The sequence below is a fragment of the Salvelinus fontinalis genome, chromosome 11, assembly GCF_029448725.1.
Source record: "Salvelinus fontinalis isolate EN_2023a chromosome 11, ASM2944872v1, whole genome shotgun sequence".
NCBI lineage: Eukaryota > Metazoa > Chordata > Actinopteri > Salmoniformes > Salmonidae > Salvelinus > Salvelinus fontinalis.
In genome coordinates this window covers 26,412,757-26,433,678 of record NC_074675.1, presented here as the reverse complement: position 1 = coordinate 26,433,678, position 20,922 = coordinate 26,412,757, and the positions used below count along the sequence as shown (strand labels likewise).

Sequence of the window (20,922 nt, the reverse complement as noted above, 5' to 3'; positions counted from 1 at the left end):
AAAAGTTACCATTTGAAATAGTGGCCAACAAAACCAAAGCATGGGTTGTTGTCATACACTTGTCAATAGATTGCTTACATGGCAAGGAAACCGATGTAATTTCATAATGTGGGGGAACTATCCCTTTAACGTTGGGGGATAATAGCAGGAACAGCATCATCTAGTGGTCAGAACCTGGTAACATCAGGATTTGGGATGAGACATATACCGAACAACTGTATGTCTCTAAATGTTGTCTATCACTAGCAGCACCATATCACCAAGTAAAATTCTGAGTATATGTAAATGTACTTGGCGAATAAAGGTGATTTTGATTCTTAATGGGAAAGTAATCCAAAGCTAACAAAGTAATCAGATTGCGTTACTTGAGTTTGGGTAATCCAAAAGTTACATTACTGATTACAACCTCAGGAGTTTGTGGTATATGTGGTATATGGCCAATGCATCATGCCTAAGAACAGCCCTTAGCCGTGGTATATTGGCCATATACCACACTCCCCCGTGCCTTATTGCTTAAATATACCATGGCTGTCAGCCAATCAGCATTCAGGGCTCAAACCACCCAGATTATAATATGGACTAGGCTACTTTATATAAGTAGAATTGTTATGGTGTATTATGCCTTGTTATGTGACAATTCTATGTAACAATTCTACACACAATAACATCTGTTTGCCTTGTTGTTTCTCTCACTGACATCAAACTTGCATTGCAGACGTCACATGCTAAATAGTGTCTGGCATGATTTAGGATTCTTAGAACATGTTTTGGTATTAAACTTGTGTGAAAGGATCATGCCCAACACCGCAACGCCCCTTTGAAAATGAACGACTTTACCATCACTTCACCTCTTTTCAATCACAACCTAATAACGGTTAACAAATTCAAAACAACATAACCCCGGCACGGTGTTTTATTTTCGTTAGTCTTTTTGTCCATTGAGAAGCTTTGCGTTGGAGCGAATCAATTCTGGAACTAGGATACATATATCACCATACCGCGCGCTCTGCTTTTCTCCCTTTCAAGTGTTATCACGTGCGTGAGCTAAATTCTACAAGCAGTGTAGGGTTGCACAAACACATTTAGGTTCCAAACTGTTTAATTTCTCAGCGAGAACGTTGTGAAAACTCGGTCTGATAGAGGTCAAATATTTAGATAATTGGAACTGTGATGATGACAAGAGGCGGGAAGAAGAACTTTTGAGAAATACCTTCTTCTATGACCTTTAATAACCGGTGGCTTTACTGCCCTTCATCCATATGAGAAGTTTTCCCTGAGCTCGAGACATCTGCCGCGCACTCTGCGCTGTCCAAACTCTCTGCCACCGGGAATATTACGCGCGTTTTTGTCATAGGTTGTTCTATTACCACATTGGGAGATATAGGGCGATTGTTTCATGGTAGACTTGGTAAGTGACTCAACATTTCTTTCTCCTACACAAGTGTTTGATAGCTTTTGTAGTGACGCTTTACTTATACTGAGCATCACAGCTGGAATAGACCCGAAGCTGTCAGATAGTTCGACCAGGAAGACAACTATATTTTAGTTAGCGTTTATTTATTTAGGCTACTTAGTCAGAGTGTGTTTTGAATTCAGTGTTTGGAAAGCTATGACTCGTACCCATCACAAATCATGTAATTTTAGCTTTTTATGCATCAAAGATTCACAGTGAATTTAAGTGAGGAACCTGCCTACCTACACTGTAACAAAAAAACTATAAATTATACAGTAATTTGAGGTATTATCAACAGTAAAAAAAATCTGAAATCTTTCACTGCAGCATACTGTAAATGATGGTGCATTGTGGGAAATTGCTGTATTTCGAATGGTACTGTAATTCCACCCCACCGAATACAGTGCCCTACCATATATGGCAGCAGGTAGCCTAGTGGTTAGAGCGTTTGGCTCATTAACATATTTTGATCTGTGCTTTGTAAGAGACTATATTTGTTGCACCCCTGGGTGAGGATGCTGCAACAATTTAACTCGTATGTATTTAAAGTGCTTCATCAATTCAAAATGTACAGTGCCTTCAGAAAGTATTCACACCCTTAGATTTTTTTCCCACATTTTGTTGTGGGATTAAAATTGATTTAATTGTGATTTTTTGGGGTCAATGATCCACACAAAATATTCTGTAATTTCAAAGTGGAAAAAAAATGCTAACATTTGTAAAAAATAGATGAAAAATAAGACACTAATATATCTTGCTGACATAAGTATTCAATCCATGTTAGAATCACCTTTGGCAGCAATTACAGCTGTGAGTCTTACTGGGCAAATCTCTAGATTTTGCACACCTGGATTGTACAATATTTGTGGCACAAATCCAATACAAGTCTATGGTACCTATTAAAAACTATAATATCCTATATTTGACAGAGTCGTGGCTGAGCAAGGACATTGATAATATACAGTTAGCTGGGTTTTCTGTGGATCGGCTAGACAGAATAGCAGCCTCCAGTAAGATCGGGGGGGGGGGGGGGTGTTTCTTTACCAACAACAGCTGGTACGCAATCTGTAATATTAGGAGGTCTAAAGGTTTTGCTGCGTCCTGCGTTCGAGTACCTCACAATAATCTGTAGACCACACTATTTACCGAAAGAGTATATTCTTCGTAGCTGTCTATTTACCACCACAAATCAATGCTGGCACTAAGACCGCACTCAGCGAGCTGTATAAGGCCATAAGCAAACAAGACACTGCTTATCCAGAGGTGGCGCTTCTTGTGGCCGGGGACTTTAATGCAGGAAAACAGAAATCAGTGTTACCTAATTTCTACCAGCATGTCACATGTGCAACTAGAGACAAAACAACAAACTCTGGATCACCTTTACTCCACACACAAAGCTCTCCTCTCCGTCGCCCATTTGGCAAATCTGACCATAACTTTATCCTCCTGAATCCTACTTACGAGCAAAAACTCAATCAGGAAGTACTAGTGACGCGCTCAATACGGAAGTGGACCGATGAATCGGATGCTAAGCTACCCTAAGCACACAGCCAAGACGACGCAGGAGTGGCTTCGGGACAAGTCTCTGAATGTCCTTGAGTGGCCCAGCCAGAGCCCGGACTTGAACTAATCGAACTTCTCTGGAGAGACTGAAAACAGCTGTGCAGCAACGCTCCCCGTCCAACCTGACAGAGGTTGAGAGGATCTGCAGAGAAGAATGGGAGAAACTCCCCAAATACAAGTGTGCCAAGCTTGTAGCGTCATACACAAGAAGACTCGAGGCTGGAATCACTGCCAAAGGTGCTTCAACAAAGTACTGAGTAAAGTGTCTGAATACTTATGCAAATGTGATGTTTCAGTTTAACATTTTTAATACATTTGCAAAAATGTCTAAAAACCTGTTTTTGCTTTCTCATTATGGGGTATTGATTGTAGATTGAAGAGTAAAGAAATGAATTTAATGCACTGTACATATTACCTCAATTAGCTCGACTAACCCAAACCCCTGCATATTGACTCGGTACCAGTACTCCTTTTATGTAGCCATGTTATTGTTATTTTATTGTGTTACTATTTTTCTTTTAGTTTATTTAGCAAATGTTTCTGTTAGGTGAGAATTATCGGTTAATTGAATGATTAGAATATTCCGCCCTGAAACATATAATTGTATGGAAGTGATTAGAATGTATAACATCATAATCAATAAATGTGTAGTCTAGTCAGAATTAGGGTAAAGACAATATGTCTTTATGGTATTATAAACACAGACTGTCTGAGCTTGGTGCCGACCTGACTAGAGATTTGGGAGAAGAACAGGGAATATGTTTCAAGGACAAGGTCACTAATCTCTGGCGGCTGGGTAGCAGGACATGTGTGTGCGTCTGTTTGTATGCATGTGTGTGTGTGTGTGTGCGTCTGTTTGTATGCATGTGTGTGTGTGTGTGTGTGTGTGTGTGTGTGTGCATATGGTTGTGTGAATGTGTGGGCGTGAGAAGTCAGTATAAAATGAATTGTTTTGTATTCCTGACTTTAGGACGTTCCCGTGAATAAACCTTTTTGATTATCTATTGTAGCTGGACCTCCGTCTGTTTCATTCGACCAGGATCTTACAAATTCTGGTTTGCAGACTGAGTAATACAATTAAATTGGGTTATGTACCTGGAGAACAAAATTCTCTTATCAATTTCTTACTTGCTTTGTTCGTTAAGGGCTTGTAAGTAAGCATTTCACGGTAAGGTCTATACCTGTTTTATTCGGCGCATTTCACAAATACGATTTGATTTATTGTGTATAGGCCAGTGACAAATCTAAATGGAATCTATTTTAAATTCAGGCTGTAACACAGCACAATGTGGGAAAAGTAAAGGGGTGTGAATACTTTCTGAAGCACTGTATAGGGGGCAGATTAGAGTGGCAGATTAAGTCTTAAACCATAAATGGTTGAGCATTTTTTCCATGTCCTTTTGGTCTGTTTTGCTGTGTAGTCGGTGCCAGTTTAAGCATCTAGAAGTGCAAGTGATATTTTAAAAAACTAATATTCATTAATATGTTGTAATGTGTAAACACTTTATCAAGTAGCCAACCTGCTTGCACCAATCCCTTGTAATTACAGTAAAATACAAACCTCTCCCCTCAATTAATTATATTCATTCATCCATTCATTCATTCGGATTACGGTAGCATTTACTTTTTCACAGTATAATACAGACAATTTTACAGAATTGTACCGTGTGTCATCACACAGTACTTGTTTTGATACTGTATTTATATTATGTGTACTGTAATATGAAATACAATTTTTTTTGCCTGTAAGATACTGTCAAATTCATGGCAGCCCCAAGTTTATAGGGACCACTATATGTTTGGACATCATTTCTCATAATCTCTCTCTCTCTCTCTCTCTCTCTCTCTCTCTCTCTCTCTCTCTCTCTCTCTCTCTCTCTCTCTCTCTCTCTCTCTCTCTCTCTCTCTCTCTCTCTCTCTCTCTCTCTCTCTCTCTCTCTCTCTCTCTCTCTCTTCCCCAGTGTTAAATCAACACTGACATTGGTAAATGTCTATACGAGTCCACACTTTACAGTGTTAAATTAACACTGTGCTTAGTGCTGTTACACTTTCTCAGTTAAGGAATTAACACTGTTAGTGTAAAGCAATAACACCTCAATACGTCTTTTTAACAGTAGGAAGTGAATATAGTTTGCATTAATGGTGGTACATTATGCAGTATTTTTAACCGTTACATGAAGAGGACCTCTTGGCAAGATCACTAGTTTTGGATTAAGGACATTACAATAATATTTATAAATATTTAATGCCAAAAGCTGTTATGTTAGCATTTACAAAGACTTTAGGACTGGCGGTGGACATGCTCAAACTTTCAATTAACATAACCATAGACCACTTAGACTGGTACAACACTTCCATTCACAGGTGGCTAAAAACAAAGAATTGAAAGCCACACCCCCACTAAACCACGCCTCCAATATAATTTTCCAGTGTGCCTTGCTTTTTCGAGTGAACTGTGCATTTCAGGTAAAATCACAACCCAATGTTTATATCACAGGACAAATTAGCTAGCAGCAAGCTAGTTAGCTAAATTGCCATAAATGTTTAATGCTTTTCGACCTGTCCCCAAATTAATATAATTGGTTCAGAGTTTGTTTTGATATTTGAGCCTGCGTGTCCTTATCGTGTCTGGTGTGGGGGTACAAAATCAAACATGCGAGCGATGGCGCACACTTTCGTCTGGTTTGGTCAGCATGTTAGGCCATCCAACAGTTGGCATTTTTATTCTCCCACAACCTGCATTCAGAATGACTGTTAGGTTTAGGGACATTGTGATGAGACGACCTAAAACATTGAAACTGGAACAACTGCAATAAATCTAACTAACTGATTGGATTGGTTTAGAAAAATGTGTTATCTTTGTGTAGCATAAGATTCAATCAATCAATCAATCAATCAATCAATCAATCAATCAATGTAAATGCAAAAACCGAGATACTAAAAAAATCCCCAAAATGTGTAGCTGCAGTATAGCATGCTGGAAAATCTGATGATGGGCTTGGTTTTGATGAGAACGTTTTTCTCTCCACAGTAAAACTGACACAATCACACTCTCACTCAACACTAGTTATTAACACCAACACTGGGGTTATTTTACACTACTGTAAAATAACACTCTTACAGAGTTAATTTAACTCCTGAATCAACACTAGAAATGTTACTGAAAAATCAACACTAGGTAACAATAGCCAATTTGCTGTGAGCAAATGCACACAAAGTCGTTGCCATGTCCATGCTTGTAGAAGGAAGACCTATAACAGCATAAAACAATATATATAATGGAAAGATTTATGAGCACATGTTGTGCCCTACACCTTGTGCTTACATCTTTTTGGTTTACATAGCAGGTTTGTTCATCCGCAGGAAAAAAATCAATAAGTGGTCAATGTGATTATTTCCCAAGGAAAGTCAAAATGACAGCTAGGCTACTGATTGAACCCAGTACCAGTTACAGTGAGAAAATAAGTAACAACAGCATTTCTGTTCTGTTTTCTCAAATATGATTAAAGAATTTAGGCTACTAATCCTGTTCAATTCTGATTCCTTTGTCGATAAGGGATTAATCAGCAGCATTTTATCCTGACTCAGTGTTAGGCATGCAGAGAGCCAGGCAGAAATATGTCAAAAAGGTCCAAGTTCCTATAACTTAATAAGATCTCATTCAAAGTGAATCAGACTTAATGTATCCTATTGTAACAACACTGAGGATCTACTAAATTGGTGAAATATAATAAGCTTATCCTTGGAGACAGGAGTGCTCTGGAACTGCCCATCTGGTAAAGCAGTCATGAGCTCCAGTCTATGGAGTTCTGTAGTCTGTAGTTAGTCAGATAGAGATTGGATTGGAGGATAGCTGTAACAGGTTACCATGGTGTGAATCAATTTATGTTTGTCTCTATTATCTTCCTCCTTTGAGAATGACCTTCCAGGCTAGCCATCATTGCACTCGTGGTGTGCTGGCGTCTCTTCTCCCTCCTGCTCAACAAGTAGAATATTGTTTTTCTTTATTAAAGCGCTGCTGGAAAGATTTAATTTCATGACTAACCTGAGTAATTCACTCAATGTGGGCCACAGCTTCAAATACAGACTGTTTATCCAGGTCTGTATCAGGACCTGTAAGTAAGCACTGTAGGCCTACCAGTGAATTTGTTTTCTTATCAGAGAGAGAAAAGCCTTTTGCAATCAACACTAGGCTCTGATCGCCTGCTGAGTGACACCCTGCAGCTACTTACCATGCTGTATGCAGCATAGCGCTCTCACATGACTAATGGGGAGGTCTCGCTCTCGCTCCCCGGCTCCATGTCAATTTTCATCAGCTAATGTAAATATCAAATAATGACCATGTTACATCCCAGATAACGGACAAGATAATGAGACATGTTTAATGACAGAAAGCCTTATTTGGTTTCATTAAGGATCCAATATGTGTGGTGTTTGGACACAGAGTGAGGTGGGATGGCTGTAGTGACCTAACAGTAATTGGTTATCAGTTTTTCAGCATTGTGCTTTTCCTCTGAGGTAGGGTGGGTTATTACTTGGTCGACTCTAATTAGGGGTTCAAGCAGCGAAGCTGGGTGAAACATTACTGTATTTGTTGAGTTGATTATAATTTCCCTTCTTCTGCCGAATTGGTGAATAAAAAGCAAATTCCTGTGAGATCGTCAGGCCCAGGAGGTTGCAACCTTGCATGATGGTTAAAGGGTCACACCCTCTCATGCAATGCCAGGCCAATTGGCCACATGGTGGCGTTATAACAAGCATTTTAAAATGCATACTTTGAAAGCTCACGCCCCTCACCCCGTTTGAGCTAGACTCCTGAAATTCTGTACATAAGTCCCTCTACTCACAAATAACAAATTTGCCCATAAGGTCCACCATGAGGAATTTTCCGCCATTTGGAATTTGATTAAAAACACTTAAAACACTACTCCTCTGGCACCGAATGACCAATCTGCACGAAGCTTGACACATGGCATCTATGGACCAAGGTCTCACAATGCATCTATGGACCAAGGTCTCACAACGCATGTGTTTCCAGGCTAGCATCTCAAACAACATGGCAGGTACTGACCAATAAACATTCAAGTGGGTGTGACCTGACACATAAATGCATATAAATCAGACATGGTTATTCGTATTGAAACAAAACGTGATACACATGTACCCAACACTGTCAAGACTCAACATATGCAAGAACAATCTCTTGATTTGTTTGACAAAGTCATGGAATTTGGCACACATGCTCAGCTATGTGAGTCTAGCAAACCTGTAGAGTTTGGTTCTGTTTGGCCTCATGGTGGTGTTGTTGGCTTGAAACGCCTATGTTGTTTGAACTATAGTCTTGGAATATATTGGTGCAGATCGGTCAAGCTGTTCTCGAGTAGAAGACGTTTCAAGTAGTCAACATCACTAAATGGTCCAAAATCTATCAAAAGCATATTAGATTATCTTGTTTGATTTTGAGTTCTGTTATTTGGGAAACGTGGTAAGAAGTACAGAAGTACACTACATGAGCATTCTCCTGGCATCCGCCAAACCCAGATTAGTCCGTTGGACTGCCAGATGGTTAAGTATTATTCATCACTCCAGAGAACATGTTTCCACTGCTCCAGAGTCCAATGGCGGTGAGCTTTACACCACTCCAGCCAACGCTTGGCATTGCACATGATGATCTTGTGTGCGGCTGCTCCGCCATGGAAACCCATTTCATGAAGCTCCCGATGAACAGTTATTGTGCTGACATTGCTTTCCAGTTTGGTAGTGAGTGTAGCAACTGAGGACAGATGATTTTTACTCTTTGTGAGCTTGTGTGGCCTACCACTTCGCGGTTGAGCTGCTCCTAGACGTTTCCACTAAACAATAACAGCACTTACAGTTGCCCGGGGTAGCTCTAGCAGGGCAGAAATTTGACGAACTGACTTGTTGGAAAGGTGGCATCCCATGACGGTGCAACGTTGAAAGTCACTGAGTAAGGCCATTCTACTGCCAAATGTTTGTCTATGGAGATTGCATGGCTGTGTCCTCGATGTTATACACCTGTCAGCAACGGGTGTGACTGAAATAGCTGAATCCACTCATTTGAAGGGGTGCCCACATACTTTTGTATGTGTGTATATATATATATATATATATATATACTTTTGTATGTGTGTATATATATATATATATATATATATATATATATATATATATATATATATATTGTAGCTCATCCAAGAATGATGTGTCCAATTTGTCCTGATGGTTACACTGCAGGGCCAAAGCTTGAACCCCAGCATGGCTGCTTGCAGCTACAGTATATTTCTATCTGGATTGGATCATTTGAGTGTGATGAGGGGAAGCTATTTACTATTCATAAGGTTGTAGGCTTCCTGAGAGACAGGGAAGGGGGAGAAGGAGGGGAGAGTGTGAGAGAGAGAAAGAGGGGGAAATGGATGAGAGAAAGAGAGTGTCTGCGCGTGTGAGTGAGTGAGTGAGTGTGAGAGCGAGATCGAGAGAGAGAGGTGGGTGGGTGCTCTGGACAGGTTGCGTCTAGATCACATAGTTCTCTCATGTATAAGGCTCTTTGGTTGAATTAATGATTCATCAATACATTCCTGGAAGTAGGAGCAAGATTCTAGGACTTAGGCAGTCTCCCCTTTAGATATTTTGTTGTTGTTGCCCAAAGTGTGTCAAATCTCAATATATAGTCTTAATCTATGATATGCTACTAAAACATTTGTTTTTCTAATAAAATACTGTTTTATTTATTTATTGCCCGTGGACTGCAGTTCTAAAAACTCTTAAAACTAATTTAATTCACTGGCCTTCCTAGCCTTCGGACTGGAGCAATGCTGCTGCAAACACACTTATTTTCTGGATAGAAAGAGATCTGGGTCACATGCTTGAATGATCTATTTGCAGGGTTGCATGCATCAATGCCAAGGAATTTCATTAGGGGAACTTTGCCCAAGGAAAACGAGAGCCGTCTGTCTAGGATGGAGCCGGTGGCCAAGGAGAGAGGGACGACAGAGAACGGAGGCAGCTCCTCTACAAGGGAGCAACGCTCCTCCTGCTCCAGCCTCAAGGTACGATCAGAATCTCTAGGCCTCCCTCTGTCGCGCTCTGATTTTCTTTGCCTCTGACTCTCTCAGACTTTCTCTGACTCACTTAAGGGCTCTATTCAAACCCTATTACGGAAGTTCAGTGTTACAGCACGATTTAAATTTAAAGGCAATGTTCCCGCATTAGCCGAGACTGCATTTATGTCGGTGCAATTGGAAATTACCTTTACATTTTTAATCACACAATTGGTACCGCTTCAGCAATACAGATTGAATAGAGTCCTATCTCTCCTCTCCTCTCTGCCTCCTTCCTCCTCTCCACCTCTCCTCTCTCCACCTCTCCTCTCTGCATACCTCCTCTCCTGTTAAGGTTAGCATTTAGTGGGGGGGGGGTAAAGCTGATCCTATATCCCTATATCCTTCTACCTGGAACTTTCTCTAGGTATACTATATCTCTATTGTGGCAGGAAGAGCAGCCATACTGAACTCTGTCACCTGACAAGGGATGTTTTTTGACCAAGTGAGTCAGTGAGACCATGTGTGGATGTTACATGTTTCTCCTACCCTGTTAGCTAACCATGTTGTTTAATGACATTGGGCCTCGATAGCCTTTCTTTCCGATTTGGGATGGGAACTTTTCCATGACATGCAGAACCAGGCGAAAAAGAGAGGGGTTGCACGAGTTTAAGGACCAGACATTTCTTTTTTGGGGGGGGGGGGGGTCTCTGTAAAGTTTGGTTTGTAGACAACAGGCCATGGTAGTTAGCCTGCTGTAGTGATGCAATCCCCAAAACAAGAACTCCAAATTAGTCAGACCCTGGACAGGAAGTGAGTTGTTCTGGACTGCAGGTGCTGAATGGTTGGCAATATAGTTGAGGTAGTACAGCGTATGGATGAGATGCCCACGGAATGATCCAACCTTAGACCCCAGAAGAGCAACCAGAAGCGACTGTGGCAAGGGGAAAAAACTATTTTTTGGCTGGTTGGGTAGGAGTCGGTGCTTGAGGTAGATGGTGTCCGTGAAAGGAGGCAGGGACTAGAAAACAGTGCTTGAGTTAATGCATGTTCTGAGAGATGAGCATGTTGTGTGCTCTCCTGATGTGGATGTCAGAGCAGATGTAGGAATGAGAGGCTTGAGAGGACCAGCGTGCGAGAAGTTGTATGGTCTGGCATGCTGTGTCGAAGTTGCCATGGATGCAGCTCCGACATGGAAGGAGAAGTCCTGAGAATTGATCAGCAGGATAGCCATACAGTGATAGTATATGTCTCAGATGGGAATGGAACCAGATTTGGTGATGAACAGTGGATCGGAGGGAGAGGCATGTTGAGATTGTCTGAGCTGTTGGAAGTAAGTGAGTGGGTGGTAAGGGCTGAGGGTAGATGTTAGCCGGATCAGGTACACTGTTGTGGTTCTGTCAGGAGGCAGTGGCAATCAAAAACAGGTAATGGCATTCGTAGATTGTAGTGCCACCAAAACGAACGGCCAGATCCATAACAATGGAGTAGTCATCCAAATCCTAGCGGCGAGAAGGGTGAGCTGAGCAGACGACGTCTCTGTAATACAAGAAGGCCAGGGAGGAAGCCGGGGGGACCTGAAGTGGGGAGTGGTCGGCAGAGAGTGGGTGAGCCTTTGCTGGAGCAGCATTCATAGTGCTGAACGGACCTGAGCTGAGGAGAGGTCCTCACTTGCAGAGAGAGGGGGAGAGACGCTGCCGCGGTCACGTGGCGAAGGGAGGAAAAGACTGGATGCAAATTGAATTGAAGTGGAGGGTGTTGGGTGGAGGAAGAGCCAGGTCTGCCGTCAAGAGGGAATGGAGAGCAAGAGGGCAGGGCTGGGCTACGGACAGCAGTGAAAACTGGAACATTGAGGCAATCGGCTCACTGAACTGAGAGGTCACAGCTGTGAGGAATAGGGGCAAAGCCACAGCTGGAGGAGCAAGAGCAGAAGGCACATATAGCTGGCTGAGCAGTCGTCGCTGACAGAGAAGGTGAGGCACTGCAAGTGTAGCGGTCACAGAACGAGTGGGACCAGAGGCGAAGATGGAGTTTGTCACTGGTGGAGAGGGAGGGTGTGTCACTGTGCGAGAAACAGTCATGCGCTGGCTGGGCCTGAGGTGGGGAGGGGTCATCACTGGCAGAGAGAGGGGGTGAGCCACTGCTGTAGTAGTGGACAAGGGGACCTGAGAGGGGGAGAGCTAATAGTGGCTGTAGCCGGGAGGCCAGAGCGGTCGGTAGTGAAGACTGGAACCATGAGACAGTCGGTTCACTTTAGCCCTTGGCAACGCAGACGCTCGTTGACGAGTGCGAGCAGTGTGGGTGCAATAATTGAGTAATATAGATTTCGAAATGTATTTTGCCACGCTCGCGCAGACGACTCGAGTGGTGTAGTCAGGGTATTAGGGATAGCCCCCTTTTTATTTTTTTTGCCTAAAATGACATACCCAAATCTAACTGCCTGTAGCTCAGGCCCTGAAGCAAGGATATGTATATTCTTGGTACCATTTGAAAGGAAACACTTTGACATTTGTGGAAATGTGAATTGATGTAGGAGAATATAACACAATAGATCTGGTAGAAGAAAATACAAAGAAAAAAACAACAATTTTTTAAAAAATGCAACAGAATGGTCCCAAATCCAGCCATCACTTGGTTGTAATTCCGATGGTGTCCACAAGAGAGCAGCAGTGTATGTGCAAAATTTCAGACTGATAACTTGAAGTATGAGCAAGCTACATGACATTTAGTGTGAAGTCACCCAGGTACATTTGGGCAAATCGTGAAGGACGCATTCACATTGAAATAACATTTTTCTACAAGAATATTGTCAAATCTGTGTACTTGGTCTTTGATTTAGCTTTTCCAGTATTAGTAGCCATATTGTAAGTTCAATATTTGCAAAACATCCAGTTTTCATAACTTCATAACTCTCCATATTCTTGCCATTTTTGTCCAAAAGGAAAAGGCTTGCTGTTGCACAAGGTTAGCAGCAAAATTGTGCGACAGTTACGGGATTTCTCCGATTAATGCTTATTTGACAAAGTTACAGTCAATCAAATGAAGACTGCCCGCATCATCGGCGCGCCATGAAGGCATCGCTCTCTGACCAAATTTGGTGTCCTATAGGATATACTACACTCCTAATGATATAGTGAAGTCTGGTTACGTTCTAGGATCTCTGAGGAATACATACGAACGTAATTTGACTGGTTGAAACAATGTTTAGGGTGAGATTTTCACAGATTCCTTTCTTTGCAAATTGAACGAGTGGAAACACAAAATCGACCGTGCATGCTATATGGACCTTTTTAGGATATTACATTTTTATCTAACAAAACGACACTTCATGTTATCTCTGGGACCCTTTGGAGGATAAATCAGAGCAAGATTTCAGAATATAAGTACATATTTCACCTTCATAGGTGAATTTATCAAACCTATCGCGGTGAAAAAAGTGTTTTTTTAGGAGCTCTCCTCAAACAATAGTATGGCATTTTTTCGCAGTAATAGCTACTGTAAATTGGACAGTGCAGTTATATTAACAAGAATTTAAGCTTTCCGCCGATATAAGACACTTATATATATACCAACATTTGTTGTTTCTCTAAAATCTGCGATCGTGACACAAGGCGCTGCATGATTTACAACTGTCCCGTTGACGGGACGCCTATCCCTACCAACAATGCAGTTAAGAAAATAGAGTTAAGATTCTTTTTACTGAATAAACAAAAAAATAACAAATCAAAAAAGTAACACAATAAAATAACAATAATGAGGCTATATACATGGGGTACCGGTACCGAGTCAATGTGCGGGGCTACAGGTTGTTGGAGGTAGTTTGTACATGTATTTAGGGGTAAAGTGACTATGCATAGATAAAACAGCAAGTAGCAGCAGTGTAAAAACAAAAACAAAGGGGGGGTCAATGCAAATAGTCCAGCTGGCCATTTGACTAATTGTTCAGCAGTCTTATGGCTAGAAGCTGTTACGGAGCCTTTTGGAACTAGATTTGGCACTTTTTTAAATTGAACCTTTAATTAACTAGGCAAGTCAATTAAGAATTCTTATTTACAACAACAGCCTAGGAACAGTGGGTTAACTGCCTTGTTCAAGAGCAGAATGACAGAATTTTACCTTGTCAGCTTGGGGATTCGATCCAGCAACTTTTCGGTTACTGGCCCAATGCTCTAACCACTAGGCTACCTGCCTTACTGCTTGCTGTGCGGTAGCAGCCTTTTTCCTTTTTTAATAATAATAATTGGGTACTTTTTACCCCTTTTTCTCCCCAAATTCGTGATATCCAATTGGTAGTTACAGTCTTGTCCCATCGCTGCAACTCCCATACGGACTCAGGAGAGGCGAAGGTCAAGAGCCATGCGTCCTCCGAAACACGACCCTGCCAAGCCACACTGCTTCTTGACACACTGCTAGCTTAATCCAGAAGCCAGCCGCACCAATGTGTCGGAGGAAACACCGTACAGCTGGCGACCGAAGTTAGCGTGCATGCGCCCGGCCGCCACAAGGAGTCGCTAGAGCGCGATGGGACAAGGACATTCCAGCTGGCCAAACCCTTCCTAACCCGAACGACTCTTGGCCAATTATGTGCCACCTCATGGGTCTCCCGTTAGCCTGCAACACAGGCCAGGATCGAACCTAGATCTGTAGTGATGCCTCTAGCACTACGATGCAGTGCTTTAGATCGCTGTGCCAGTAGGGAGGCCCCGGTGGACTGGAGTCTTTGACAATAGTATATAGGGCCTGGATGGCAAGAAGCTTGGCCCCAGTGATGTACTGGGCTGTACGCACTACCATCTGTAGCGACTTACGGTCGGATGCCGAGCAGTTACCATACCAGGCGGGGATGCAAACGGTCAGGATGTTCTCGATGGTGCAGCTGTAGAACTTTGAGGTTATGGGGACCCATGCCAAATCTTTTCAGTCTCTTCAGGGGGAAAAGGAGTTGCTGTGCCCTCTTCATGACATTCTTGGTGTGTTTGGACCATGATAGTTTGTTGGTGATGTGGACACCAAGGAACCTGAAAATCTCTACATGCTCCACTATAGTCCTGTCGATGTGAATGGGGCCGTGATCAGCCCTACTTTTCCTGTATTCCACGATAATCTCCTTTGTCTTGCTCACGTTGAGGGAGAAGTTGTTGTCCTGGCACCACACTGCCAGGTCTCTGACCTCCTCCCTATAGGCTGTTTCATCATTGTCGGTGATCAGGCCTACCTCACTTGTGTCGTCAGCAAACTTAATGATGGTGTTGGAGTTGTGCTTGGCCATGCAGTCGTGGTGAACAGGGAAGGGACTAATCACGCACCCCTGAGGAGCCCCCGTGTTGAGGATCAGTGTGGCAGGTGTGTTGTTGCCTACCCTTACCACCTGGGGGCGGCCCGTCAGGAAGTCCAAGATCCAGTTGCAGATGGAGGTGTTTAGTCTCAGGGTCCTTAGCTTAGTGATGAGCTTTGTGGGCAATATGGTGTTGAACGCTAATCTGTAGTCAATGAACAGCATTCTCAAATAGGTGTTCCTTTTTGTCCAGGTGGGAAAGGGCAGTGTGGAGTGCGATTGAGATTGCGACATCTGTGGATCTGTTGGGGCGGTATGCGAATTGGAGTTCGTCTAGGGATTCTGGGATGATGGTGTTGATGTGAGCAATGACCAGCCTTATAAAGCACTTCATGGCTACCGAGTGCTACGGGGGGGTAGTCATCTAGGCAGGTTACCTTCGCTTTCTTGGGCACAGTGGTCTGCTGGAAACATGTAGGTATTACAAACTCGGTCAGGGAGAGGTTGAAAATGTCCGTGATGACACTTGCCAGTTGGTCCGCACATGGTCCGAGTACACATCCTGGTAATCCGTCTCTTGGCATTCTCTCAACCAGCTTCATAAGGTAGTAACCTGGAATGCATTTAAATTAACAGGTGTGCTTGTTAATTTGTAGATTTTCTTTCCTTCTTAATGCATTTGAGTCAATCAGTTGTGTTATGACAAGGTAGGGGTGGTAAACAAAAGATAGCCCTATTTGGTAAAAGACAAAGTCCATATTATGGCAAGAACAGCTCAAATAAGCAAATAGAAACGACAGTCTATCATTACTTTAAGACATGAAGGTCAGTCAATCCAGAAAATGTCAAGAACTTTGAACGTTTCTTCAAGTGCAGTCACAGAAACCATCAAGCGCTATGATAAAACTGTCTCTCATGAGGACTGCCACAGGAAATGAAGACCCAGAGTTACCTCTGCTGTAGAGGATAAGTTCATTATAGCTACCAGCCTCAGAATTTGCGACCCAAATAAATGCTTCACAGACTTCAAGTAACAGACACATCTCAACATCAACTATTCAGAGGAGACTGCATGAATCAGGCCCTCATGGTCAAATTGCTGCAAAGAAACCACAACTAAAGGACACCAATAATAAGAAGAGACTTTCTTGGGCCAAGAAACATGAGCAATGGACATTAGACTGGTGGAAATCTGTCCTCTAGTCTGATGAGTCCAACTGTGAGATTTTTGTTTTTTTGATGTGGTTCCCACCGTGAAGCATGGAGGAGGAGGTGTGGGGATGCTTTGCTGGTGACAATGTCTGTGATATATTTAGAATTGAAGGCACGTTTAACCAGCATGGCTACCACAGAATTTTGCAATGATACGCCATTCCATCTGGTTTGTGCTTAGTGGGACTATCATTCGTGTTTCAACAAGGCAATGACCCAACGCACCTCCATGCTGTGTAAGGGCTATTTGACCAAGAAGGAGAGTGATGGAATGCTGCATCAGATGACCTGGCCTCCACAATCACCCGACCTCCACCAAATTGAGATGTTTTGGGATGAGTTGGACCGCAGAGTGAAGGAGAAGCAGTCAACAAGTGCTCAGCATATGTGGGAAATCCTTCAAGACTGTTGGAAAAGCATTCCAGGTGAAGCTGGTTGAGAGAATGTCAAGAGTGTGCAAAGCTGTCATCAAGGCAAAGAATCTCAAATATGAAATATATTTTGATTTGTTTAACACTTGTTTGGTTACTACATGATTCCGTATCTGTTATTTCATAGTTTTGATGTCTTCACTATTATTCTACAATGTAGAAAATAGTAAATATAAAGAAAAACCCTTGAATGAGTAGGTGTGTCCAAACTTTTGACTGGTACTGTAAGTATTCAGACCCTTTGCTATGAGACAAAACATTTAGCTCAGGTGCATCCTGTTTCCATTGATCATCCTTGAGATGTTTCTTCAACTTGATTGGAGTCCACCTGTGGTAAATTCAATTGATTGAACAGGATTTGGAAAGGCACACAGCTGTCTATAGAAGGTCCCACTGTTGACAGTGCATGTCAGAGCAAAAACCAAGCCATGAGGTCGAAGGAATTGTCTGGAGAACTGCGAGACAGGATTGCGTCGAGGCACAGATCTGGGGAAGGGTACCAAAAAATGTCAGCAGTATTGAAGGTCCCCAAGAACACGGTGGCCTCCATCATTCTTAAATGGAATAAGTTTGGGACTCTTCCTAGAGCTGGCTTCCTGGCCAAAATGAGCAATCGGGGGAGAAGGGCCTTGGTCAGTGAGGTGACCAAGAACCCGATGGTCACTCTGACAGAGCTCTAGAGTTCCTCTGTGGAGATGGGAAAACCTTGCAGATGGACAACCATCTCTGCAGCACTCCACCAATCAGGCCTTTATGGTAGAGTTGCCAGACGGAAGCCACTCCTCAGTAAAAGGCACATGACAGCCCGCTTGGAGTTTGCCAAAAGGCACTTAAAGACTCTCAGACCTTGAGAAACAAGATTATCTGGTCTGATGAAACAAAGATTGAACTCTGGCCTGAATGCCAAGCGTGACGTCTGGAGGAAACCTGGTACAATCCCTACTGTGAAGAATGTTATTGGCAGCATCATGCTGTGGGAATGTTTCTCAGCGGTAGGGACTGGAAGACTAATTAGGATCGAGGGAAAGATGAACGGAGCAAAGTACAGAGATCCTTGATGAAAACTTGTTCCAGAGCGCTCAGAACCTCAGACTGAGGTGAAAGTTCACCTTCCAACAGGACAACGACCGTAAGCATACAGCCAAGTCAATGCAGTATTGGCTTCTGGACAAGTCTCTGAATGTCCTTCAGTGGCTCAGCCAGAGCCCGGATTTAAAATCCAATCGAACATCTCTGGAAAGACCTGAAAAAAATAACTGTGCAGCACCCCCCCCCCCCCCCCCCCCCCCCCAATCTGACAGAGCTTGAGAGGATCTGCAGAGAAGAATGGGAGGAGAAATTCCCCAAATACAGGTGTCCCAATCTTGTGGCGTCATACCCAAGAAGATTCGAGGATGTAATCACTGCCAAAGGTGCTTCAACAAAGTACTTAGTAAAGGGTCTGAATACTTATGTAAATGTGATATTTCAGTTTTTTTATGCATTTGCAAAAATTTCGAAAACTTTTTTTGCTTTGTCATTATGGAGTATTGTGTGTAGATTGATGAGAAAAAAAACTACATTTTAATCAATTTTAGAATAAGGCTGTAACGTAACAAAATGTGTAAAAAGTCAATGGGTCTGAATACTTTCCGCATCCACTGTATATGCATTAAAACATATTACAAATGGCATTTAATCTTACATTTGATAAAGACATACACAAATAATATAATATTAATAAAACAATAACTTTATTGAAAGAATAAGGATAAGGGGGTACATTGTCTTATTCAAACCTGAAAACAAGGTGCAAGTTGCATCATCCTTTCATAACCATAACATTTTATACAACATTCATCTCAGGGATATTGTCATCAAAATTGAACTGGAATTACAAAATATTATAAGAATAAGGAATATACTAAAATAACAATGATGGTCTTTTACAACTTCAGTTTCTTCTTACATAAATTCCTCTAGGCCTATAGCCTAATACTCGAAGAGTCAGAATTATAAGCATGCAAGAACGGGGAAATGACCAGTGACAATCTGAGCTACTGGGTGAAGACTAACATACCTTTTACTAGTATCTAGCTATGTATGGCATGTATATCTATGTATGTGTCCTGTAAGGGTGTGATTGTCCCTCAGCCCTGTTTACAGCCTCAGTAGCATGTTGTTCAATCTCTCCAGCCCCTGCCTATCCTTGTCACTGTGGAGCTCAGGTGACATGTCTATAGTGTCGTCCTCCTCACAAAGGTCTGAGAGCTGACAGTCCACCACAGTGTCCTGGAGAGAGAGAGGTGAGAGAAAAGGGAGTATTTACAAAAATATAGACCTCATTTATATATAGGCAGGGGTGAAAGTTAGCCGGAATGATCCAATACGGAGTATCGTCAAAATAAATAGTGCGGGTACGCTGTACAGGTAGCACATGAGCCTATCACAGTAATTAAAACATAGATTAGAAGACAACTGTAGGCTATTACACTATTTGTTATTACTGCATGTCAGTTGCATGAAACATTTGCGAATAGACTTGAAAACTTGTGGAATGCGCTCCAAAATGCGGTGTGGTTTGATGATAAAGAGCAATTTATGCCAAGGCAGAGATGAGTGGCGGAGCCCGAGACGTGCGCTGACAGCAGTCTACGCATCAATTCAGGTTATAAGACTTGTTAAGGCCTAATGAATGCCAATCACCGAATGTCATTCATAACGCTTTTTGGTGATTTGTAAGTGATGTTTCTTTGCGCTTATCAAATTGCACTGTATAGATGCCAGAATGATTAGCCTAATAGTTGGAATAGTTACTTAAGTCTGGACACTGACTGTAGGCCTCACATGTAGCCTATTATAATATTCACTCCTGTAGAATTTAGTGTTACTCACAGTAAAATTATAGAATGTTAATTTTGTCTCAGGAACAGGAGTGGAGATACTGTATATGATTTCTTTCTTTCAGCATCTTGAGGGAATGCGAATGCGCACTTAGGGACCTGTTGTGTATCCAAACGTGCAATTTCTTTCAGCGACATAAAAGCTAACAGTATGCATCCAAGACGAACTGAAATAATATCAGAAACATGTTGGATCGTTTTCACAGCTTTTCATTTTCTTAAAACTGGTCCAAGTGATGTCATTTGGTCCCCTGGTCCCTAAATGTCCTTGCTCTGTGAGAGAATCAGAAATTAAAGGGAAGACTTTACCGATGTCAACTAGATTGTTAATGATGCATTGATCATTCTATCGATTTATGACATCATTCTGGTGAACAAGGCTTTATTGTAGTATTCTAGATGAGCATCAAGTATTGACAGAAGAGAAGCAACATCTAATTATAGACAAGTTGACTAACAAATAGCTTACCAAATGTCAGAAATGATAATCAGAAAAATATCTAAATGAGGCTTAAGAATCATTTTCGCTGAGTACTGTGCGCAGGTAGCCTACATGAGCCTTTTGAAGTAATGACAATCCAATGAAAACATCATGACTGGTTGTGTTTATGCAACATTAAAAGGTAGCCTAATACATTGTAAAACGTAAATGACAAATCTTGACTATTAGGCCCATTGAAATCTAATTAAATTAATGGGGATTCTATATGTAATTCTTTGATTAGGACCATAACATGTTTTTAAGAAGCGCATGCGCAAATAGGAGGTCCCATACCGGGAATAAGTGACATTTACTTTCACCCCTGCCTAATAGTACATAGTAATAATACATCATTGACATTTACCTTCCAGTCAAAAAGCTTGGCTGAGAGGCATCAGCATCATGTGGTGGCTTCTAAACTACCTCCGGCTCCTCCATTTCAATCTCATCCTCTTCTTCCCCAAGTAACGTAATCTCACGTAAACTCGTACATCGCCTTGGTCCGTACAATTGCCCTTATTTTAGTGCCCCAAAAACGTAATACTTCCAGATCAATTGTAATGTCAA

General features: G+C 42.1%; 1 protein-coding gene across 5 annotated transcripts in view; it reads left to right on the top strand.

Moving 5' to 3' along the window:
• The first annotated feature begins 828 nt into the window (after window positions 1-828).
• LOC129865387 (solute carrier organic anion transporter family member 1C1-like) overlaps window positions 829-20,922 on the top strand; it is a 61,644-nt gene continuing 41,550 nt past the window's right edge. For 2 of the 5 annotated variants that reach the window (XM_055938141.1, XM_055938139.1), the window contains exons 1-2: window positions 829-1,408; window positions 9,920-10,083. In XM_055938141.1, the coding sequence (XP_055794116.1) occupies window positions 9,934-10,083 (150 nt within the window). In that variant the 5' untranslated portion in view covers window positions 829-1,408; window positions 9,920-9,933. Of the gene's footprint in view, window positions 1,409-3,922; window positions 4,185-9,919; window positions 10,084-20,922 lie in introns of those variants that run through there. The other 3 variants (XM_055938143.1, XM_055938140.1, XM_055938142.1) reach the window with 3 other exon arrangements.